This window comes from Erigeron canadensis, chromosome 7 (assembly GCF_010389155.1).
Source record: "Erigeron canadensis isolate Cc75 chromosome 7, C_canadensis_v1, whole genome shotgun sequence".
NCBI lineage: Eukaryota > Viridiplantae > Streptophyta > Magnoliopsida > Asterales > Asteraceae > Erigeron > Erigeron canadensis.
Genome location: NC_057767.1, coordinates 21869154 through 21892314, shown reverse-complemented (window position 1 = coordinate 21892314; position 23161 = coordinate 21869154). Strand labels below are relative to the sequence as shown.

The 23161-nt window shown below is 31.3% G+C and overlaps 2 protein-coding genes across 2 annotated transcripts in view; one reads left to right on the top strand and one right to left on the bottom strand.

The window, feature by feature from the left end:
- LOC122609090 overlaps positions 1–13398 on the top strand; it is a 30533-nt gene extending 17135 nt beyond the window's left edge. The window contains exons 3-12 of the mRNA XM_043782151.1: positions 2820–3064; positions 3173–3301; positions 3616–4560; positions 5665–5796; positions 10856–10971; positions 11225–11376; positions 11475–11719; positions 11848–11976; positions 12171–13124; positions 13253–13398. Of these exons, the coding sequence (XP_043638086.1) occupies positions 2820–3064; positions 3173–3301; positions 3616–4560; positions 5665–5796; positions 10856–10971; positions 11225–11376; positions 11475–11719; positions 11848–11976; positions 12171–13124; positions 13253–13383 (3178 nt within the window). The 3' untranslated portion in view covers positions 13384–13398. The remainder of the gene's footprint in view (positions 1–2819; positions 3065–3172; positions 3302–3615; positions 4561–5664; positions 5797–10855; positions 10972–11224; positions 11377–11474; positions 11720–11847; positions 11977–12170; positions 13125–13252) is intronic.
- A 2288-nt stretch (positions 13399–15686) lies between these two features.
- Positions 15687–18049, bottom strand: LOC122609089 (cytochrome P450 78A7). Its single transcript, XM_043782149.1, has 2 exons — positions 17042–18049; positions 15687–16307 (listed from the first exon to the last, which is right to left on the bottom strand). The coding sequence occupies exons 1-2, from the start codon at positions 18047–18049 to the stop codon at positions 15687–15689; spliced, it is 1629 nt and encodes a 542-aa protein (XP_043638084.1).
- Between the last annotated feature and the right edge of the window lie 5112 nt (positions 18050–23161).

The following is a 23161-nucleotide window of genomic DNA, read 5'->3' as shown; positions in this document are numbered from 1 at the left end:
CTGGGTGAAGTTTAGCCATCCGAGGTAAAAGTGTATTACTGTATTAGATTATTAGTGGCGTAATATCACCCTTTCCATTTAATGTATGACCAACAAACTGAAACTAATGAAGGGACCACCAACTAATTTGGACCTATTATACAATTACATAGACTTGAAGCCCATTGCCCCTAGACATTTGCTGCTATGGGCTGTCGCCCTTTTGGCCCAGCAACAAAGCCGGTACTGTTAGGCTATTTGATTATGATGATTTATTATTTTCCTTCTTTTAAATCTCTAAATTGGAAAAAATGGTTTATTAGATACCTCAGTTTGTACTTTGTTTATATTTTAAAGATTAATTGAATACCAATTATCAATAGATGTATTAGTATATGGTGGAGTCTGAGACTGAGAGGTCTTGGGTTCAAATCCTATCCTAGTGTGGGCAAAATGCTTCCCGGAATCGAGACAAGGGTTTTCTCAGTATGGGTTTCCTCTGGAATTGGAGTTGGGGATTTGAAGAGGTATGCCGCTGAACCCAACTTTGTCGTTCAAAAAAAAAAGATTAATTGACGTTTTAAATTTCCATCCTATAACCGACACATCAAACTAAGGGTCTGTTTGTTTTATTAACCATTTAGTGACTGAATTGATTAAGTGACTGAGTGGATAAGTAATGTCTATATGGATTAAGTCAATACAGTTGTTTTTTGTTTATTAAGTAAAAAAAAAAACAACCACATTAGATGACTTAATAGATTAAGTATTTTTTATTAACTCATGACTTAATTTATTAAGTCCAAAACAAACACCACCTAAGTAAAATAAAGCAACTGCATGAAAAAACTCGACCCGATTAAATCCTGGCCAATAACTTAACGAAACAAATGAAAACAATCCGACTACGTTACTATTCTAAATGAAAGCGACAATAAAAGTTTCGATCAGTCGGAATTAGAATTCGACACGTTTTGAAAAATTTATTTTTGTGTAACAAAAATATTTGTGTTGAATTAACTCCACACATATAACAACTTAATTAGTGGTCCAATAATATTCAATCATGAGGATAAATGCCACTCAATTGTCATACCTAATCCCTTTGTCTATTATCTTGAAATCATAGTACAATATATTTAATATATATATATAGTTACTTGTTGTGAAAAACCTTTAAACTAACAAATTCACATTAAATAGTTCACAAGTGACGTACTTTCACTTAAGTGACACCATATAGTCTACTCTTTTATCATTTTCTAAGTCATTTTGCAAATCAGTTTCGCAAATTAGTTAAGCGACGATGGTATAGACGAGGAGAAAGACAGTCAGAGGGTCCCCAATCAACAATAAACACTCATTCTTTTCATTCCTTTTTTTTTAACGACATTCTATCATACTCCTAGTACTAAATTACATGTATTTTTGGAAATCAGGACTCTCGAAAAACCCTATTAATCCACACTCACAAATGTGGGAAGTGAGACTCAAACTCAGGTGAATCATCTCAAGGTCAAAAACCTTACCAATGAGCCATCAACTCTATTGGCTTTTTTTTTTCTTTTTTGAATTTCCTTTTCTTCTTTAACAAATGATTACATATAAAAATAACTAAAGTTATAAAAAAAGTGATTGAGATATTATTCATAAGACTCTATCAATTGAATTTCAATAGTTATATTTACTTGATAAGGTGTAATTGATGGGCCAAAACCAATTATAAGTGAAAAAATTATCACTTTTTGTCTTGAAGCAGAACACTTCGGCATAATTTTATTCATACGAGTATATTGCTTTCCATCCTTCAAATCGTCGAAAGTTTCCTAAAAACATAACGTTGAATATATTTAAAGAAGATATCTTTAGATTAATTTAGTTGGAAAAATATTCATATGAGAACCATCTATCCTTTATAATAACTATTTTAACCCTTTACTTTTAAAAACCGTTAAAAATGGTTAGATGAAAAAGTACTAAATTACCCTTATTAAACACCTCATGTGAAAAGGGTTATTAGAGATTACCAAATTTGCCATAAGGTTATCTAGGTCGCTTGTTTGCTACTTTTCCCTACTCTTAATGTTGCCGGGGGTTTTCGTATGATATTTTTGGACGACAGGTACGGTAACTAAACTTTCTTCACTCTTCGATTTTCATCTCCTTGTGGCCGGAGGTCCCTATTGGAAGTAGTCTCCCCCAAACCCCGTCCAGGGATTGGGTCTTGTTATTGTTGTATCAAATTTGCCCTTAATGAATTAATTTACACTTTGAACCATTATCTTGTTAATTTACACTCTAAGTCCTTATCTTTTAAAATATTTCCACTATCACCATTACATCAACTTACACGGTTACGTCACTCGACACCAATTGTCGATGTCATCACCACCCGTCACCGACACCACTAAACTGTCGTCGTCATTGTTACCATCGTTGCATTGCGCGGGTACCATGTCAGTTTGAGTCGAAAGAAACATAAGAATTGTTATGTTATCTTGATAAATTGATATGAACAAATTAAATTATACTTAATATTACATATATTCATATGCGAATGATTCTCATATAGCGTGGTTTCTCATAAATTGATAACGTTCAAATAAGATGTTTTGGGAATGATCTATGCAAAATTTGTATTACAATTGTAGTTATATTCAAATTTGTATAATAGAAAATTCATTTAAGCTTAATTATGGGAAATATGATTATATAAAACTGAATATACAACTATTCATATATCTTTTGAACATAATTCGTTAATTAAGATTTATAATTGTATTGAAGATCACAGTAAATTATACTGTATATATTAATATTAAAAGAAAGCTTACTTACAGGCATGGAGTGAAGCAACCAAGGTATCCATGGTCAGATGGTCCTGAATTTATCACCCAATGCCCGATTCAGTCAGGAGCCAACTTTAGTCAAAAGATTATTCTTTCAGATGAAGAAGGCACTTTATGGTGGCACGCCCATAGTGATTGGTCTCGAGCCACCGTTCATGGTCTAATCGTGATATGGCCAAAGATCGGAAGACCTTACCCTTTTCCTAAACCTTATGTCGAGTATCCAATCATCCTAGGTTAATTTTCCTCTTTAATACTTACTATCAATATTACATTTAAACAACACATAATATGTACGATACTTGGAAAAAAAAACTATAATTGTCATTGAATCAAAAATGCAGCTGAATGGTGGAGGCAAGATGTTGAGGCAGTGTTACTAGATTTCATGAGAACAGGAGGAGATCCTAATAGTTCTGATGCTTTAACCATCAATGGCCAACCTGGTGATCTATACCCCTGCTCAAGTTCAGGTAATTAGCTTTCTTTATTATTTTTAGGGATAATGTTTTATCTAAATATACACGATTGTCTATAGTATATATCCAACTATAACTGTATTCATTGTATGTATTTAACTTTCAAAATTTTGAGCATTGTATGTACTCGGTTGTCATTTTGCAAGCTTTTAATTAGTCAGGTGCATACAATATTTGAAATTTTGAAAGATATACATAAAATTGTTATTAAATCTATTAATGTAACTTATTATCATACTTGCATCTGTAATTTGAAAGAGTTGTTAATCTGTTATCTTATGGTATATATGTTATAACATGTGTTTCAGAGACAACCAAGTTCATTGTGGAATATGGAAAGACTTATATGTTCCGAATGGTCAATGCTGCAATGAACCTGTTTATGTTTTGGGGGATCGGAGGCCATGAAGTTACTGTTGTAGGAACTGATGGAGCATACACCAAGCCACTTAAGAGTGATTACGTGGTAATCGCCCCTGGTCAAACCATTGATCTCTTAGTGAAAGCCAACCAACCCATAGGTCGATATTACATTGAAGCTAAACCATACAATAGCCAGCCACTCATTAGTTTCGATAACACAAGTACAACAGCTATTATTGAATACAAAGGCTACAAAAACTCATCAACTCCTCCTATGTTCCCCCATCTTCCTAAGGTCAATGACACTAGTGCATCGGTTAATTTCACAGGAAGGCTTAGGAGTTTAGCTAGTCGTGCTCATCCTATTGACGTTCCAATGAAGATTACACGACACTTTTTGTTCACAATGTCTATTAACACAGTGCCATGCCCAGGTAATACATGTTTAGGACCCAGAGGTTTGAGGTTTGCTGCAAGTGTAAACAACATATCATTTAATTCACCAAACATCTCGGTCCTTGATGCTTATTATGGAAGAATTAACGGTGTTTATGGAGACGAGTTTCCAAATTTCCCACCTTTATTTTTCAACTTCACGGCTAGTAATCTTAGTAGATCATTAGAAACTCCACTGAATGCTACAGAAGCAGAAGTACTAGAGTACGGCGACAATGTGGAGTTGGTGTTTCAAGGAACTAACCTTGTTGCTGGAATTGATCATCCTATGCATTTACATGGGCATAGTTTCTATGTTGTTGGATGGGGATTTGGTAACTTCAATAGAAGTAAAGATCCAATGAGTTATAATCTGGTGGATCCTCCTCTTCAACAGACTATTACAGTTCCTAAAAATGGCTGGACTACCATAAGGTTCAAGGCCAATAATCCTGGTGAGTTTGAATGATCAATCCAGAAGCCTTGTATTTTAATTTTTACAACTTTTGCAGATAGTAAGTTCTTTTCAAAAGTATCATGTGTATTTAGGGTTGTAAACGAACCGAACGAACACGAACGAGACCTTGTTCATGTTCGTAACGAACGGTTCATGAACAGATAAACGAACATAATGACTTGTTCATGTTCGTTCGTTTTTGTTCATGAAATGTTCACGAACACAAACGAACAAACACTAATGAACAAACATAAACGGACGAAAAAATCTATAATTTTTTTATTTTTATTTAAACTTTTTCTTAAATTATTAGTATTAATAATATATATTATATAAAAATATATTTATATTTAAACTATTTTCTATTGTATAGCTGATTATGTGTGTGTATATATATATATGTATAAGATAACGAACCAAGGTTCATAAACATATTATTGTTCACGAACGAACGTTCACGAACAAATTATCGAACATTTATGAACGTAAATGAACGAACGAGAGCTTTGTACATGTTCGTTAATTTAACTAAACGAACGAACACGAACGAACTTCCCGCCGAACGATTCATGAACTGTACGTGAACTGTTCAATTCGTTTACAACCCATGTGTATTGCTAGGTTTGTACCTTCAAAAACTGTAAAAAACTTAGTCATATATAGATCAAATGGTCACCAGCCACTTATGACGCCTATGTCAGACATACAAAAGAGGTTGACCAAGAATATCTAGTTTTAGTTTTTGGCAATGACCAAGGCGAACATATATACTGAAAAAGTTAGATCTGTGGTAACCTTCCATGTCAGACATACAAAAGAGGTTGACCAAGAATATCTAGTTTTAGTTTTTGGCAATGACCAAGGCGAACATATATACTGAAAAAGTTAGATCTGTGGTAACCTTCTGGTCTCATGTACCGAAATGACTTACATTTATATCTGTTTTGCTGGATGGTAGGTATAGATACTAATACAGTACATAGGATTAAGTTGTCCCTACCTAACTACACTTTTGAAAGTATTGTACTTATATAGTTTATACATTAAATGAAAAACCGTTACTCTTTACACTGAAAATAATAATGCATTATTTTTTGTATAGGTGTATGGTTAATGCATTGTCATCTTGAGCGTCATATAAGCTGGGGAATGGAGATGGTATTCATCACAAAGAATGGTAGCAAGGCAGGTCAATCGATATTGCCACCACCACCGGATCTGCCGCCATGTACTTAGACATTAAATTAGCTATATAGTACATGAATTCCCTGATTATAAAAAGTTTGTTATATAATGGTATAAAATATAAAATTAAATTAGCTAGTCAGTTTGTTGTTATGCGAAAGAATAAAGATCATACGACAGTATGAAAATGCCACTTAAAATAGTTTAGACATACATGGTTAATGTATTGTACTTATTGATATAAATTGCAATATTTTTAATAGAATGAAGACTTCTTTTGTTAATAAGGTGTCATTAACGTCCATAAGTAGTTCTTTTTCTTTTATCATATATACTAGCTAATTAACCCGGGTTCAACCCGGACATACTAATAAACATTTTAGAAAATTATATCTTCCCCATTAAAATTGTGATGAATTTGATTGAGTTATTCTTAAATGTGTATGTGATAATTTATTAAAACATTTTTTAGTTTTGATAATCAAAATACATATAATTACCAAGTTTTTTTGTATTAAATATATACCTATGCGTAGACAACAAACATAAATATATTATTTATAACCTCGGAATATTACCTTATGTTTCAGATAAATATAATTAGCTTATTAACCCGCATGATACACAGATAACTCAAAAATCTATTATAAAAAATTATTTAGATAATGAAAGTTTAAAATAGCATTTATAAGTTATTATAGTTTTCAAAAAAAAAGAAACATTTTTTTTACAAAATTTACATCATAAATAATAAAAATAAAATAAATTTTAAGAAGAAAAATATTTATGACATCATAAGTAAATTAAACAAAAAGGAAATAAACTTTAAGAAAAATTTTGGAGGTGACACATAAGCTAGTTTTGTAAAATGCTTGTGTCATAACAATTTTCTATTATTATATATAGAGATTTCAAGAAAGTACTGTTTGAAAAAAAAAAATTCAAGAAAGTGTAGATATAGATATGAGTTAATAACATGAGTACCTAACTTTTTAAAAAAATATACTAAATTAGCCAACTTTTTTTGGAATTTCACAAATTACCCAACAAAATCGCAAAAAGATTTTGTAAAATCGTATAAAGATTTTGAAAATCTCATAGAGATTTTGAAAATCTCTATGAGATTTTGACTTGTTTTTTATTTTGACTTTTTTTTTTAAATTTTGACTTTGTATTTAGATTTTGATTTTTGCATTGTGATTTTGAATCTCAAAAAAAGTCAAAGCCTAAAAAAAAGTCAAAAAACATAATGTGGAAGTCAAAATTTCAAAAAAAAAAAATCAAAATTAGAAAAGTCAAAATCTCATATCGATTTTACAACATCTTTATTAGATTTTTAAAATCTCATAAAGATTTTCAAAATCTCATTGCGATTTTAATTTTTTATTATGATTTTGTTGGGTATTTTGTGAAAGTCTAAAAAAAATTGGTTAAATTGATTATTTTTATAATAAATTGGGTACTCACGTTATTTTTCTCCATATATATATAGAATATGGCCTACTAGGTACTAGAGCCTTGTTTTATTACATTTGGGCTAAGTTCCATCTGGGCCTCGTTAATGCCTTAATGGAGCCAATTATGACCAATCTTTCATGAGTCCATTATCCATAGAATGAACGACCAATGGGAGAATTGTTCAGTTAATGACCATTCGACCAATGGGAGAATAGTTCAGTTTAGCAACTTATTCTGTTTGGCCTATCCTAAGAGCATTGTTAACAGTTCATCTTTTTTTATATATTTTTTTCTATGATGTATCATCATTATTTATTTATTTATTTATTATTTTCTCATAAATGATTCACTTTTAGATTTAATATTTTAATATACCCTCCAATATCTAATTAAAATAAAACAAATTAACAATACAAAACAAAGAAAATAGACACCACTATTATAGGTGAATACATTTAACATTCTCTGTTGAGTTACCCTTTTTAATAATTTACCTTCTTCATTTTCTCCTTTAACAAGCCCACAATGTTTTGATTGATACGATCAAGTCTCTGTAGTATGTTGTAAGCCTTCAACTTTTATATGTTGAACGAAATATATATAAATCTCACATGTAATATCATTGTTTTTCAGCATATACAGCATAAAAAATTTAGATGTATTTATTCATGGGATTAATAATCCAGAATACAAACAACCTTACACGAATTGTCATAGTGTGTATCAATTTCAATCATATGTATTATATATATTGAACTTTCGAATCTTGTGCATTGTATGTATCCGACCAATAAAAAAAATTATAAGTGACAGCTTATATGATTGTCACATATACGCGGGTACATACAATGCACAAGATTCAAAAGTTCAATACATACAATGCACATGATTAAAGTTCGATACATATTATGACAATTCGTATAAAGTTTCTTACATTCTAATGTACTAACCCCTTTATTCATTATAAACTTTAGTTTAGTATTTTTAGTAACAAAAAGTTGATTTATATATTAACTTTTGAGTTTTATATTAACATATTTATAAAAATTGTTTCTATCGAAGTTGTTGTGACATGTTTAGCGATATTTGAATATTATAAAATCATACTTAGTAATATTATGTTTAAATCTTAAAACTCAAATAGGATACTATCATTTTATATGCTTTATTGTTACACATGATATATTATATTCTTATTTTACACTATTAGAAATAATATTCCGTATCTTATTCTTAGATGAAACATATTATAGATATTTCAATTAGAATATAACAATATTATATGTGTCATGATAATTATTAAAAGTATTTGAGTTAAAAATCATAATAGTACAATTACTTTTAAAATTTTAATATACTTACATTTAATTTATTTATTTTTAATTAATTAATTTTGTATCTATATGATAAAACGTATTATGAAGATATATATTAATCATTATTCGAATTTTGTTAGAGAAAGACGAGGGAAATCATTTTACAAAAGTAAAAAAGAAGGACAAATTTCAATATTTATCCTCCGTTAAGGTAAATTTACTCAAAATTATAATATAATTGTCTGCAATAACTTTTATATTGGGTTTGTCAAAACCATTTTTGTGTGAAATTATATTTATTCAAATAAAATATAGAATTGTTTATCATGAATTTCTTTGAAGCTATTGTTTTATCGTCCTATTGTATTTATAATATTTTTTTTTTCTTTTCTCAACTATTTTTTTTGTTTTCAATAATATCCGGAGAATGTCACCTAATGATACATTCTACCTATAAATCTCGCTCCATTAACTTTTGGTGTAAGTGTCTCCTTAACAGACGACTTTCACTAATAAATGTAAAAACTTTGTTCGGAATCGTTACGGGTTATATGTTAAGGGTTACAAAAATTTGACAAAAAATTACATCCGTTCTTCAATGATAGTTGGTTTTTATATTGACTTATTGGTTAGAAATTTATGTCATGAACTATCAATCTACTCTTCTATGAAAAAATAAATACATAAGTTCTTACATATATTAATTATCCGTTTATTACGTGGAATAATCATCTAGTTATATATAAAACGTAAGTACGTATGTATTATTTCTCTTTATTATTGCCTTCACGTAAAGGAAATTTCGAAGAAACTAAGAACGTCATATTTTTATGCCAAACTGATATATGTAATTGTAAAGAATTGTCAAAAGTTAGGATATATATATACATGTCATAAATTGATATAAAGTTAGGTAAAACATAACTAGAGATAGAGTAAATCTTTGGACAAAGTCCAAACTAGATATGTGAGACAGTACGTGCAACGCGTTACACATACTTGACCATATATATAAGAAAGCATGTAGTATTGGACATAAATTATTCTGCAATCTGGAATAAGATCGAGAATATTAAATTGAAACTACACTAGTGAATATAGATAAAAGATACACTTTCTATGCAATGTTTCCAATTATTAATTTATTTCTGGACCACAAATTGACAGTACCACTATCAATCTATCAATCGATCTCAAAATTCACATGACTCAGTATTATGCAGAAATACAATATCAAACCAACATATTCCATGATCCGATGATCGTGAAATGAAACTTACATATACTATTAAATTTCTCAAGAGTTCATTTATATAATGTAATGATTGTATTGTTGGCTTGGTGCGTATGTCGTAAGACACATATATGAAGCTAATTGCAGTGATTAGAAACATGCATACATCAGGTATATCCGCATAGAAAAAAATTAATGTGAGAACCATTTAAATTGAAAGAATCATGAAAACTTATATATTATAATTTAATGTTTATATGTGAATCATATATGCATGTGAACATATATATTTGTTCATATATGAACTGTCAAGTTATATTTATGATTACTTATGTTCATATATGAATAGGTTTTACTTGACTTATTCTGAAGAAATATATATACTCGTGTGTATTTATGTTCATTATACCAGTTACAAGACTAGCACAAGAGTATTTGGGATTACAATTTCAATCAAACCAAAGTATGCTACGTAACTAGCGAGAGGTAAATCCACAGAAAAGAAAGTGGGTTTGACTAATGCCTAAGAGCAGAATAGTCTTGGGCTAAGGTCGTTAATAAATAGTTAAATACCATGTTGAATCGATAAAGACACATAATTATCTCATATTTTTGGCATAGTATTAAAAAGGTTGTTATAATATTAATTGACAAACATTATTATTATTATTACTCGTATATGATAACAAAGTAATGAAACTAACGTCAAATACCTTGGGAGCAGATGTCCTTGGATTAAAGAGAAGAGGAAGGAAAAGTTAAAGAAGAAGAAATGTCAATAACCGAATAACGAATATATATCTATAAAATGTATAATATAAAACAAAGTCAAAATGAAAAACATACTGATACAGTATTCAAAACATAAGAATGGGTCCAAAACTTTCTGCAGCACGCGTTCGTAAAACTAAAAACATGACAAAATTTCAAGGTTAATTTAGATGACCAGCCACCAGCAGCCACTTTATCAACCACTATATATACATGCAACTTATCTAAGCTATTATACATATCCAAATACATAATTACTTAAACAAACACCATCAAGAAAAATTTTTTTAAAACAAATCAGATTCATATATATTCCAATTGCAAATAAGTTAGTACTCTACATCATATGAAGATAGCCATGAATGTGCATCTTCTAGTTCTATGGCTCATAGTGATTCTTGGTTCCGTTCAATCACACGCAGCTTTGGTTCGATATACGTTTGTGGTAAGCTCCCTAGCTTTGTGTCAAAAAACAAGTTAGTCCCCGGTACTGCATTGGTACCTATAGTAGCTAGCTAGGCTAGCTTTGTGTTGTGCAGCTTTGTTAATATTATATTGTTATATGCAAGTAGCTTACTTAATTATTAGATTTTTTGAAATTCCTTTAAATGTCTTTCCCATGTCTCGAACTCGAGACCTCCAGCATATAAAGCTGGTACTCAGCCATTGAGCTATAATGGAAAGTTTTTTGTTTGCAGGTTCAAGAAACTAACTACACGAGACTGTGTAGCAGCAAGAACATTTTGACAGTCAATGGACAATACCCTGGTCCGACTATATCTGCTCGTAAAGGAGACACTGTTATCGTTGATGTTATCAACCAAGGGACCCAAAATATCACGATTCATTGGTATATTCACTTTCGTATCTTAGAACGACACCTTACAAACAAAGTGTTAATTATTTTGGCTAACATCATGAGTTGTATGTTACTCGTATTAACTATAGGCATGGAGTGAAACTACCTCGGTATCCATGGTCTGATGGACCCGAGTTTATCACACAATGTCCGATTCAGCCTGGTTCTCGCTTTAGCCAGAGGATTATCCTCTCTGATGAGGAAGGAACATTATGGTGGCACGCACATAGTGACTGGTCTCGAGCCACCGTACATGGTTTACTAGTTGTGTCTCCCAAGCTTGGAACTACATTTCCATTCCCTAAGCCTCATGCAGAGGTTCCGGTCATATTAGGTATTATACTAGCTAGTTAATCATTTCGCAAATTCTTCATTTGCTCTCAACACATACATTTGTCATTTAAATAAATATGTAAGTTCATATAATTTGTAAGTTATATTAATGAGTTATTGGAAATGCAGGTGAGTGGTGGAAAAATGATATACAAACAGTGTTGGAAGACTTCTTGCGTAGAGGAGGTGATCCGGCTATCTCTGATGCTCTAACAGTTAACGGTCAACCAGGCGATATTTACAATTGCTCTCGCCCAGGTCTCTCCATTGTTTCTCGTCTTGTCGTTTTAGTATTAGAGACACTAAATTTGTACTCCCTCTATCCTATTTTAAATGTCATAAATTCATAGTTTGACTTTTAAAGTCTTTTTCTTCTGACTTTGGACGTAAATATTTCTGTCTGTATTAAATCTACCTAGCTAGCTAGCTACTTACAGCTATGTATTGTGCAGACACATTCAAAGTAAAGGTTGATCGAGGAAAGACGTACATGCTCCGAATGGTTAATGCTGCTATGAACAACATCATATTTTTCGCAATCGCAAACCATCAACTTACTGTCGTAGGTACTGATGGAGCGTACACAAAGCCGCTAAAAACCAATTATTTGACTATATCTCCAGGACAAACAATTGATGTCTTGTTAGAGGCAAACCAGCCGGCCAACAATCGCTATTATATGGCTGCAAAGTTCTATAATAGCAACCCTCGTAGTCAATTCAATAGGAACACCACCACAGCCATCATTGAGTACAATAGCAAAAACATGACATCATCGTCTTCACCCATTTCACCTACACTTCCTGCTTTTGATGACCGAAATGCATCTTTTAACTTTACTAGTAGCCTAAGAAGTTTAGCAAACAATGAGTATCCAATCGACGTTCCACTATCAATCACAAGGAAGTTAATGTACACCCTCTCGATTAACACATTGCCTTGTGCTAATAACACCGTATGCGAGGGACCACAAAGAAGGAGGTTTGCTGCAAGCATAAACAACATCACATTTGATACTCCCAAAACTTCTATTCTTGGAGCTTACTACCGTAGAATCAACGGTGTTTATGGGGATGACTTTCCTGATAATCCTCCTTTTAGCTTCAACTACACGGCGAATAATTTGACTACGTCGTTACAAACTCCAAGGAATGGGACGGAGGTAAAAATATTGAAGTATAATGATACAGTGGAGCTTGTTTTCCAAGGAACAAACGTGGTTTCAGGAATAGAGCATCCCATGCATTTACATGGACATAGTTTCTACGTTGTTGGTTCCGGATTTGGAAACTTTGATCGACAGCGAGATCCTTTGAGGTACAATCTAGTCGACCCTCCCCTTCAGCAGACGATTGCGGTTCCACAAAATGGTTGGACAGCTATAAGATTCAGAGCAAACAACCCTGGTAAAGTCCTTAATTTGTAATAACGTTAATTAATTAATTAGCTAATTATAAGAGTGTGCATACATTAATTATTTAATTAAATATATTCATTGTAATTAATATTTTGTTACATTTGAAAAATTGATCAGGAGTATGGTTCATGCATTGTCATTTTGAGCGTCATGTTAGCTGGGGGATGGAGATGGTATTTATAGTAAGGAACGGAAAGAATGCAAACGCAAGAATGTTGCCTCCACCACCGGATATGCCAAAGTGTTAAGAATTACTAATTGATTCGTTTATCTGTTGTTTCTATTTATTATTGTTACGTAATTTCTTCTTTTCAATTAAACAAGATTGTTTCGGATTGTAATAAGTTTGTTTGTAATTAAACTGATGTTAAATGTATGATTTGTACTAATAAATTTGTTTTATACATGAATAAACGATGTTGTATATTAGTTGATTGAAAATATAAAATAACATCACTACTACATGTTAATTGATTGTATTTTATTTATATATATTTTTCATTAATTTTACAATATATGAACGACAATAGTAGATCCATACGCCATAAGGTGATTGCACTGGACACGATCGACTTTCTTATATGTTATTGACTTATTGCAAAGACTCACAATTGATTGATCGATTTCATCATAAACTGCTACAACAATTAATTCGTTCAAGAGTTATATATTATAGGTTTTTAATAAGAGGAAGGGAATATGAGGCTGTTTGGCACCCAAGTTGGGTGAAAAATCCCTCACATACCTTTTTTTAAAAGGTAAAAATCATGAGGGTCATGTATTTATTTAAAATATTAAAAAGTATGTGAGGGGTTTTCCACCCAAGTTGGGTGCATAACAGCCTCATACTCACTTTTCCCTTTTAATAAACATAATACTCGTACATATATCATGTACGAGTAGTTGCCAATGATATATATATTCTAATACTTTTTTTTTTATTTTTTCTTTAACATTAAAGAGAGCGAGAAGCTAATAAAAACATATAATATTCAAAGATAAATAAAGAAAAAAGGAGGTAAACAAAAAACAGGGACTAAGAGAACAAAGTTAAATAGCAAAGCTTTGTCAAACAGGGACTAAGAGAACAAAGTTAAATAGCAAAGCTTTGTCATTGAGTCCAGGTGATTCCAATAACTATCATCCAACAAAAATAATAACATTATTACAATCTCATCAAAAATAAATTAATTGTAGAAATATAAAGATGTACAGTTATAATTACTTTTATATAACAATATCTAATTCATCTTAGCCGATGAAAGTCTAGCGAAGTTTCGAAAGGTGTGCTTCCAAATTTTGTATCAAAGTTATGTTAGCTTATCAAAGTTAACTTAATTATTTTTTATTTTTTTTGAACAGCATAGACGATCAAAATTAACTTAAATACTTTATATTTGCAGTGAAAATAATTTAATTCTTAGGAGTACGTCCTATTGATATTGTATGTTATAGTCAACTGGTTAGAGACATCCCAGGTTTTACCTAAGATCTTGAGTTCGATCTTTAGGGATGACAATTCTTGGGGTTTTTTCCTCCGAATACTTGTAACGGCCCATGGTCAACATCTCGTTGTCTAGGGTACGTGCAAGGCTTCACCATTATATGGTGAGGTTTCCCTGATGTCACATACCGACCGAATGTTCGAAAAAAAAGAAGATAAAATACCATATACCAATTCAAGTCAGCTTGAAGTTTTTTTTTTCGAACGACAAAAATTATATTACTATAACTCCTCTAGCAAGATGCTAGAGGACAAATTAAAGTACAACAGATCACAAAATCTAGAATTACAACAGAGAACACATTCTAGACTTACCCAAAATTTTAACTGCTAAGGTTGCAAAAGGGTTAAAAAACTTATGCCAATTACAGAAACTGAGACATAAGAAAAAACCCCACCGACGAAGGTCATGCCACCGGTTTTCAATTCGTGGTGTTTTTGGTGCGACCCAAAACACGTTCATAGGAAACAAGACAACAAGACTAAGAAAAAGGGCCAAAATTAAGTGCTAAGTGGAGTCTCGATCCATGAATCCCACGAGATAGAAGCCTTCTTGTCTCGACTATTTATCCAAAGATAAGAAATCGAACAAGGTGATGGAGTGAAAAATTTCCTTACCAGCTTGAAGTTTATCTAAACATTAATAATTAATACTGTATTCATTAGTGTTGATGGTCATCGATCATCAATCATTTACTGAATTATATTTCTCAACGTAAGTCCTAACAATTGTGTTCACTTTAAAAACTTTAAGACGATTGAAGCATGAATAATAAAAGATGCATGTACATGGGAATTATTAATTCATATATATATAACTTAAACAACAACATACAAAACTTATACAAATTCCAAATACTTCGAGAATAAATTTCACATGCTGATCGACATACACACATGACAAACAAAAACATTAATGATAAATAAAAACGACTTTAACCCTCTCAATTCTTTATTTAATTAATTCTTACTGTATTTACCCTTAGAGGGTGAAAAGAGAGTACTTGAATAATCAGACCACGTACAAAAGCTTACATCATTGCATAATTAAGCTTCATTCCTTGGAATAACTTTTGCGCAAAGCGGTTCCTTCATTTCACAAGAAAGCTTGAGCACCTCTCTTAGGTCAACAGGATGAGCCATGTCTTGAACCCATTCAAAATTATGAACCAACTTAGCCACCCACTGGCTAACTGTAACCATGCCAAGGTTCATACCAGGGCAAGCCCTACGGCCTGCCCCAAATGGAGCAAGCCGAAGGTCACTACCCCTTACATCCACATTAAAACCACCGGCCGACGGTAAGAACCTCTCTGGCTCAAAAACAAAAGGGTTTTCCCATATGTCGGGATTATGTGTAATTGCCCACATGTTTACCATGGCAGTAGTGTTGGCCGGGATGACCATGCCGTTTGTGAGATAGACATCGGATGTAGATAGACGCGCCCATGATAGTAGAGGCCCGGGTGGGTGAAGTCGAAGGGTTTCTTTAATAACAGCTTGAAGATAAGGAAGTTTTGTTATTTTAGCATCATCAAGGTTTTTGTTGCCCATAACATTGTCAAGTTCGAAACGGAGCTTCGATTGAATATCTTGATTTAGTACCAATTCAGACATGACCCATTCGGTTAATAGAGCAATCGTATCGGTGCCTCGAAATACCATCTCCTAAATATTCCATATAAAATAAATATGTTAAATTAGAGAAATTAAAGCTTGATATATTGTTGTACATGGCAAGGATAATAATGGGAAATTAAAGAATATACAAGATAGCTATATATTTGACCACAAAACAACATTACCTATATATAAAAGCACTTTTTATTATACATACGCGGTATATAATTAATGTCCAAAGTAAATGTGTAATTTGTTTTTTGTATGGGAACCTACAGAAGAAAATGAGAGCTAGTATGGGTATATTAAAGAAACTTTAAATCATGATTTATTTATTAATTAACAAATAGTTAATTTAAAAAATAATAATAGTAAAAAATAAAAAAATAAATAACAAATAGTTGATTGATACACACGCAAACCTTCATCTCTCAAATATATTTGGTCGGTAACAAAGATCCTAAAATGATTTGTTTATAGCTATTTCGACAAGTGGTAAGGTCCACAATAAAAATAATAGTATGTCGTAAAAAGGACATTCCCTGGATACTTGCAAAGAAAATATAATCTAAGGGTAAATGACCCCACGTATATGAGGGGACCTATGACGATTTTTAGTCTTTTAGTACGTTCCCATGTAACATGTAATGATTTCCGAGTATCTTAATGGTTGTGTGAGTATCACACACTATTTTAATTAATTAATAAAACTCGTTGCCAACCGAAAATTGAAAGGCATGTTAATAATATGTTATAATTAATTATTGGAAAGGTATACTAACCCATAGGATGGCCACCATATCATCCTCACTAGGCTTCTCTTCTCCATCTAAAGAGAGTAAAACATCAACAAAGTCGGATGTGTCATGGAGATTTTGACTGCCTTTGAGCTTATGTTCGTCGATAATCCCTTGGACAAACTTTTTGACTCGAGGGACAAGAGCCATACATCGTTCCTTGATACGAAAAGGGTCATAAAAATAGTCCAACCATGGTAAATGATCGGACCAGTTGAATGCCCCTAATAATTGAAAGCCTTCTCTAACCATTTCTTGAAGTTCCTTTAATTCATGAGAATCTGCTTCTTTGTTATAGGTTTTTCCAAAAACAATTTCCATTATATTGTTTAGAGAAGCCGCTTGCAAGTGCTTTCTTAGTACTACGAAGCCATTCATGGATTGTTCGATACGAATGTCATTTAACATAATGGTGCATTCAAGCGTGCGTGCTTGTTCATGTGCAAAAATGTGCCTAGGAGCAAAGAGATGAGACGACGAAATTTTTCTCAAATGCCTCCAATAGGCTCCATTAGGTGCAAATCCAATGGCTCGGTTAAACATGAGTAACCTAGCCGACTGCTTGACCGGACGGTTACTGAAGTGCTGGGAAGTCAAGATTTCACGAGCAGTTTGTGGGTCTGAGGCCACCACGGTTGGGGTCGACCCTAAGCTAATAGCCATGAGTTGTGTGGCTGCTTGGCTAGTATGAGCCATCTTTGCAAGAGTTCGATGAGGTAGTTCATGAACCAAACTTGGTAAGCTCCCAAAGACGGGAAGTCCTAATGGGCTCGGAATGGAAATATGGCCCATATGGTTGCGGCCATTTTTCCATGCTGGACCCCCATGAGATGATAAAGTCCATGTTAAAACCCCAAAAGTAGTAAATGCTATTACAGCATATAACAATACATAAGTGATATTCAAGTTATAAGTTTCAAGAATACTAAAGTAAGTAAGAGCCAACCAAGTAATCGTATCTTCATATGGAAAGGAGCTTATGGTTATTGCCATGGAGTATATGTGATGAGGGGTTGTGGGATAAAAGTTGATGGAAAGATGGTTGTTTATATAGGGAGCATGTTGTCAAGTAGGAAGCAATAAAATGGTTAATTTGCAAGGTACAATATTTTATAGATTATCTAAAAAGTGGAAAATCTATGTGCTTTCGTGGGCCTACTTTTTTTAAGAGTAATCTATCAAAAAATTATAGATCCAATTAACACCTTGATTTCAAGGCCACGCAAGCTATTTTAACGGTAAATTAGATATTTGGTATCACCACAAAGATTATATCTAAATTCAAATTAATATATTTGGTGTAATTAAAAACCATTGGTACGCAACCAATACACTATGCCAGAATAATAAAATAATGGAATAACGAAATAATTAAATTCAAATGTAAATGTCGACATAATGCATCTTTTTAACACTAAACCAATAAATTGTGGTAATGACTTAGTGGTATCCCAAGTCTCTTAGTGAGTATGTATCGAGAAAACTTGGTTTCGTATTTGAGGAGCAAATGTTTTACTTCTAATTAATTAAGTTGTTGTGTTATTTGGTGGATTATTAAAGGGGTTTTTGTTTCATTAAATTCTTAAGAAATTATAGAAATGAAAATTTGCATTTCACCATTTACCATATTTGGTTGAGAAAATTGATGTAATTGAAATTGTAAAATTTCTCTTAAATTTTTTAAATCATGAAATTCAATTCATCATAAAATGAATGAAATGTCTAAACATTTCAATAGAATGTTTACAAAGTTACCTGAAAGCCTTTAAGCAAATATCATATATTATTGCTTATGCTATTATTATTACTATTTTTATTATAGTTATAATTATTATAATAAAATTATTATAATTATCATTATTTACATTTTTATCAATATTAGTATATATTATCTTATTATTATTATTTATATAATTTTTTATTATATAAAAATGAAAAATGGTAAAAATTTCTATATGATATAAAAACTTGTACATTTCACGCATAAAGTCTTGTACATTCATATACTTTTTTAGTATATTATAAATTATCTTAATATTATTATTTATATTATTCTTTTATATTGTTTAATATTTACATTATTTTTTTTTTATTGTTTTATCATTATTATATACTAGTATATTCTTATTATTACAATATATTAATAATTCTTATCTTTTTATCATTATTTTTACTTATTTATATCGTTGTTATTATTAAACTTTTAGTTTTAACAAGATTGGCAAAATTTTATAGTTTAAATTCATAATTATATATATATATATATATATATATATAGGGTAACACTCCAGTAAGAACAGACTTAAAATAAGAACGGTGATAACACTTAAAAAACATCATTTTGATGCATTAAAAGTCCATAAAACTAACATAGTGCTTAACTAATTATCATTATTTAAGTGTATAACAACACATTGGCCTGTCAAAATTAAGAAAATCATGTTTTTTGTTTTGTATGCATCCACCAAAAAACGTGATTTTTTTTATTTTGACTGATCAATGTGTTGTTAAACACTTAAATAATGATAATTAGTTAAGCACTATGTTAGTTTTATGGACTTTTAATGCATCAAAATGTAGTTTTTGAGTGTTCTCATTTGTTCTCATTTTAATTCCATTTTTATTTGAAAGCCACCCTATATATATATATATATATATTAAAAACAAAGTCTCCCGTGTAAAGAATAGTAACTTTATTTTTTTTAAAATTTTTTGGTAGGATCCACATATTTATTGTTTTTTATGCTATTATTTTTTTACCTTTTTCTATTAAAACAGTTATATTTTTATCACCACAAATTTATGTAAATTTATTCATTTTTTTTTATACTATTATTTTTTACCTTTTTCTATTAAAACGGTTAAATTTTTATCACCACAAATTTATGTAACTTTTTCAAACCTTTTTATTTTATTTTATTTCTTTTAAAATTATTTTACACCAAAAGCTTTGATCTCTTACAATTTTACACTAAGGATTTCATTTAAATTGTATGGGTTTCGTTTTCTCACAAAAGTAATTTTTACCCTTTTTTAAAAAATGGTTAAATTTTTTTCACTGTAAATTTATTTAACATTTTTTAACGTTTTTTATTTTTATTTTCTTTTAAAATCATTTTATACGAAAAGATTTAATCTCTTACAATTTTATAGTAAGGATTTCATTTTAAACTGTACAAGTTTCACTTTCACACAAAAGTTTTAATATTCTTTTTTTCACATGGGCATGCCACCTTCATTTATTTTTACCATTTTTTTTAACCACCAGATGAATACTACATGTTCCCCTTAAAAAATTTGTGTCTTTTAACTCCCGGCTCATGAACCCATAATTATTTGTAAAACATAAACTCATCGTATAATATTAAATATATTTTTATTGTCATTTTTTTCTATTATTGTTTTTAATATTATACCAATCTTCTAAGAACGTCGTTATCGGTATTAATATAGTTATCGTTAATAGGCTTTGCTATTCCATATTCAAACTTTTGGGCTACTTATTTATATTTAATCTTGGGCCTTGTGATGACATTTTAGTATGTCAGGTTAATTCAAAACTTTGGATTTATATGTAAAAAATGTCATATTTATCTATTATTGTTTGTATTATGTTTGTAACACATTTTGCTATTCTTTTAAGAGCGTCGTCTCGGTATTAATATATTTATTGTAACAACCGTCTTAGAAATGTTCTAAATAAGTTCTTTGAATCGTACTTCCGCCATTAGAACGGCTAGAGAGTTCAATTTATTTAAGTTCTTGACGTGCTTTAGACCAAAAATATGTGCTTATATGAAGGTCAATTTGATCTTAAATCTTGATTATATGACGAGTTTATGCTTAAAATACGATGAAATATTAATGTTCGGTTCGTAAACGTTCGTGTTCATAAAAGTTCTATTTTAAGATGTTCGCAAATAGTCCTTGCACTTATTAAGTTCATTTAATATTGGAAAACTACAAATAGAGAGTTAGAGAGAGAAACCCCCATTCTCTTCATCTTCTCCATCTCACCACTCTCTCACTAAAACACACACTCAGCCACCATAAAACACACACAAGAGCATCTTTTGATTTTGATATATTTAATCGAAATCGTTTGTACTTTTAACATCCTTGTGATAATCAAAACACACTTCTTGAATCATTTCTCAGGTAACAACAACATTTGATGAGTTTTTGATCAAATTAAAAGTGTACTTTTTCAAGTTCATGTTTTTGATGATTTGGTCCAATTTTTGAATGAAAAACGTGTTAATGGTTAAGGGGTTTGTGTCTAAATGTGTTTAACCACATTTGTGTGAACAAATTTGGGTCATAACAATCTACAAAACCCATTTTTGAAAGTGAAGGTACAACTTGTTCTTGAAGTCACAACTTGTTCATGTTATATTTGATCTTGGAAATCATTAAAAGTGTTATTGGTTAGTGTTATTGTGCATATAAGTACTAGTGTTATGTCCAAACGAGTCATGAAATCGATCTAGACCTTATTGTCGTGCTCGTACCTGTTCTTGGGCCTAGAACGATTCTGCTAGGACGATCTTGAAGCCTAGATCGTCCTAGGGCAGCCTATCTTGTACTTGTGCATGCTCGTTTGATTGTGTGTTGTGTTGTGATGTTGTTGGTACACTTACTGGGTAACTAATCCTTTGGATCGGTTTCGCTCAAACACTTGTTCTTGAACTAGAATGAACCTTGTACCATTGTTCTTGTTCGTGTTCTTTAAACCTTGAAACGATCTTGGTCTAGGTAACCAAGACGATCTTGAACCAATCCCTTAAAACGATCCTGAGCTAGTCTACTAAAACGATCTTGAGCCTTGCCTACTGAAATGATCTTGAGCCTGAGTGATCATGAAATGATCTTGAACCTATGCAACCATGAAACGATCTTGATCAAGCAAGTGGGACGATCTTGGACTTCAAAACCCTAAAACGATCTTGCATCTACAACTATTATACTTAAACTTCAAACGATCTAATCATGTACTTAATCACCAAATCAATCCTTAGTTTCATTACCTTTTGATTAATCACATTCAAGGCTATGTTTTGACAGTGAAGCTAGTTCCTAAAACGATCTAGAACTATGTACATTGTGCGAACCCTAATCGAGTACATTAAAGTCATGATTCATCGTAATCATTAAAGTGCAAGTTCTATGAACAATCAAATTAAGTTCTTAAGGCTAAAGTTCATTATTACATACACGTTCAACTAATTAACATTATAATTACATATGTGTGAGTTCAAAGACGTTCAGATCGAGTCCAGTTCGAGTACTTAAAGGTCATTCAAAATTTTAAGTCAAAACGTTCTAAGATCATCAAGGGCCAAATCATCAGTTCATCAAGGATATCTCAATGATTAATTAATCACATGAACTAATATACGTACTTATTAATGATCAATGACATGTACTTAGGCTTCCATCAAGACGTGCTTGGATTTTGATAGATACAACTTATCTATCTCTGTACTTGTTCTCTGTGCTTATAAACTGTGCTTATACCAGACCACTGTGAGTTCACTAATCCCCCTTTCGTACATTTTGTTCAAGTTCTTTTATCGGGGACTGAAAAGCATGAAAACTGTTTCGTACTTGTACATATGTTCTTGAACTATTTTACGAACTTATGAGATACTCATGATATGATTTTTAACTGTTTAAAAGAGTATTTAAGTCTTGAATAGGCAAGATCCTTAAATACATTCATACTACTGTACTTGTTCATTATCATGTTCTAGTTCTTACTTGTATTGTTCAGTTTTTGTTCACTGCTATCTATTCATATCCCATAGTTCAGGGATTGAACCGTAGGTAATTATGGACAGCGCTGTTTAGGGTAGGCCCACCCTCATTCTCCGCAGTTCTAGAGAATGCATATTATTTGTTCTTGTTCTAATCTAGATCTTACTTGACGTACTTGATTATTATGAGCATATCTCTACATTACAGTTCAGTTCTAGCCAATCGGGTTAGCAGTGACATTACATTTATCGTGCAATATTTGTTCCTGTACATGTTCTTACTATTAGAAAGTACTTTTGCTAAACGTAAAGATCTTATGACCTTGTTCTTACTATACATATTATTATA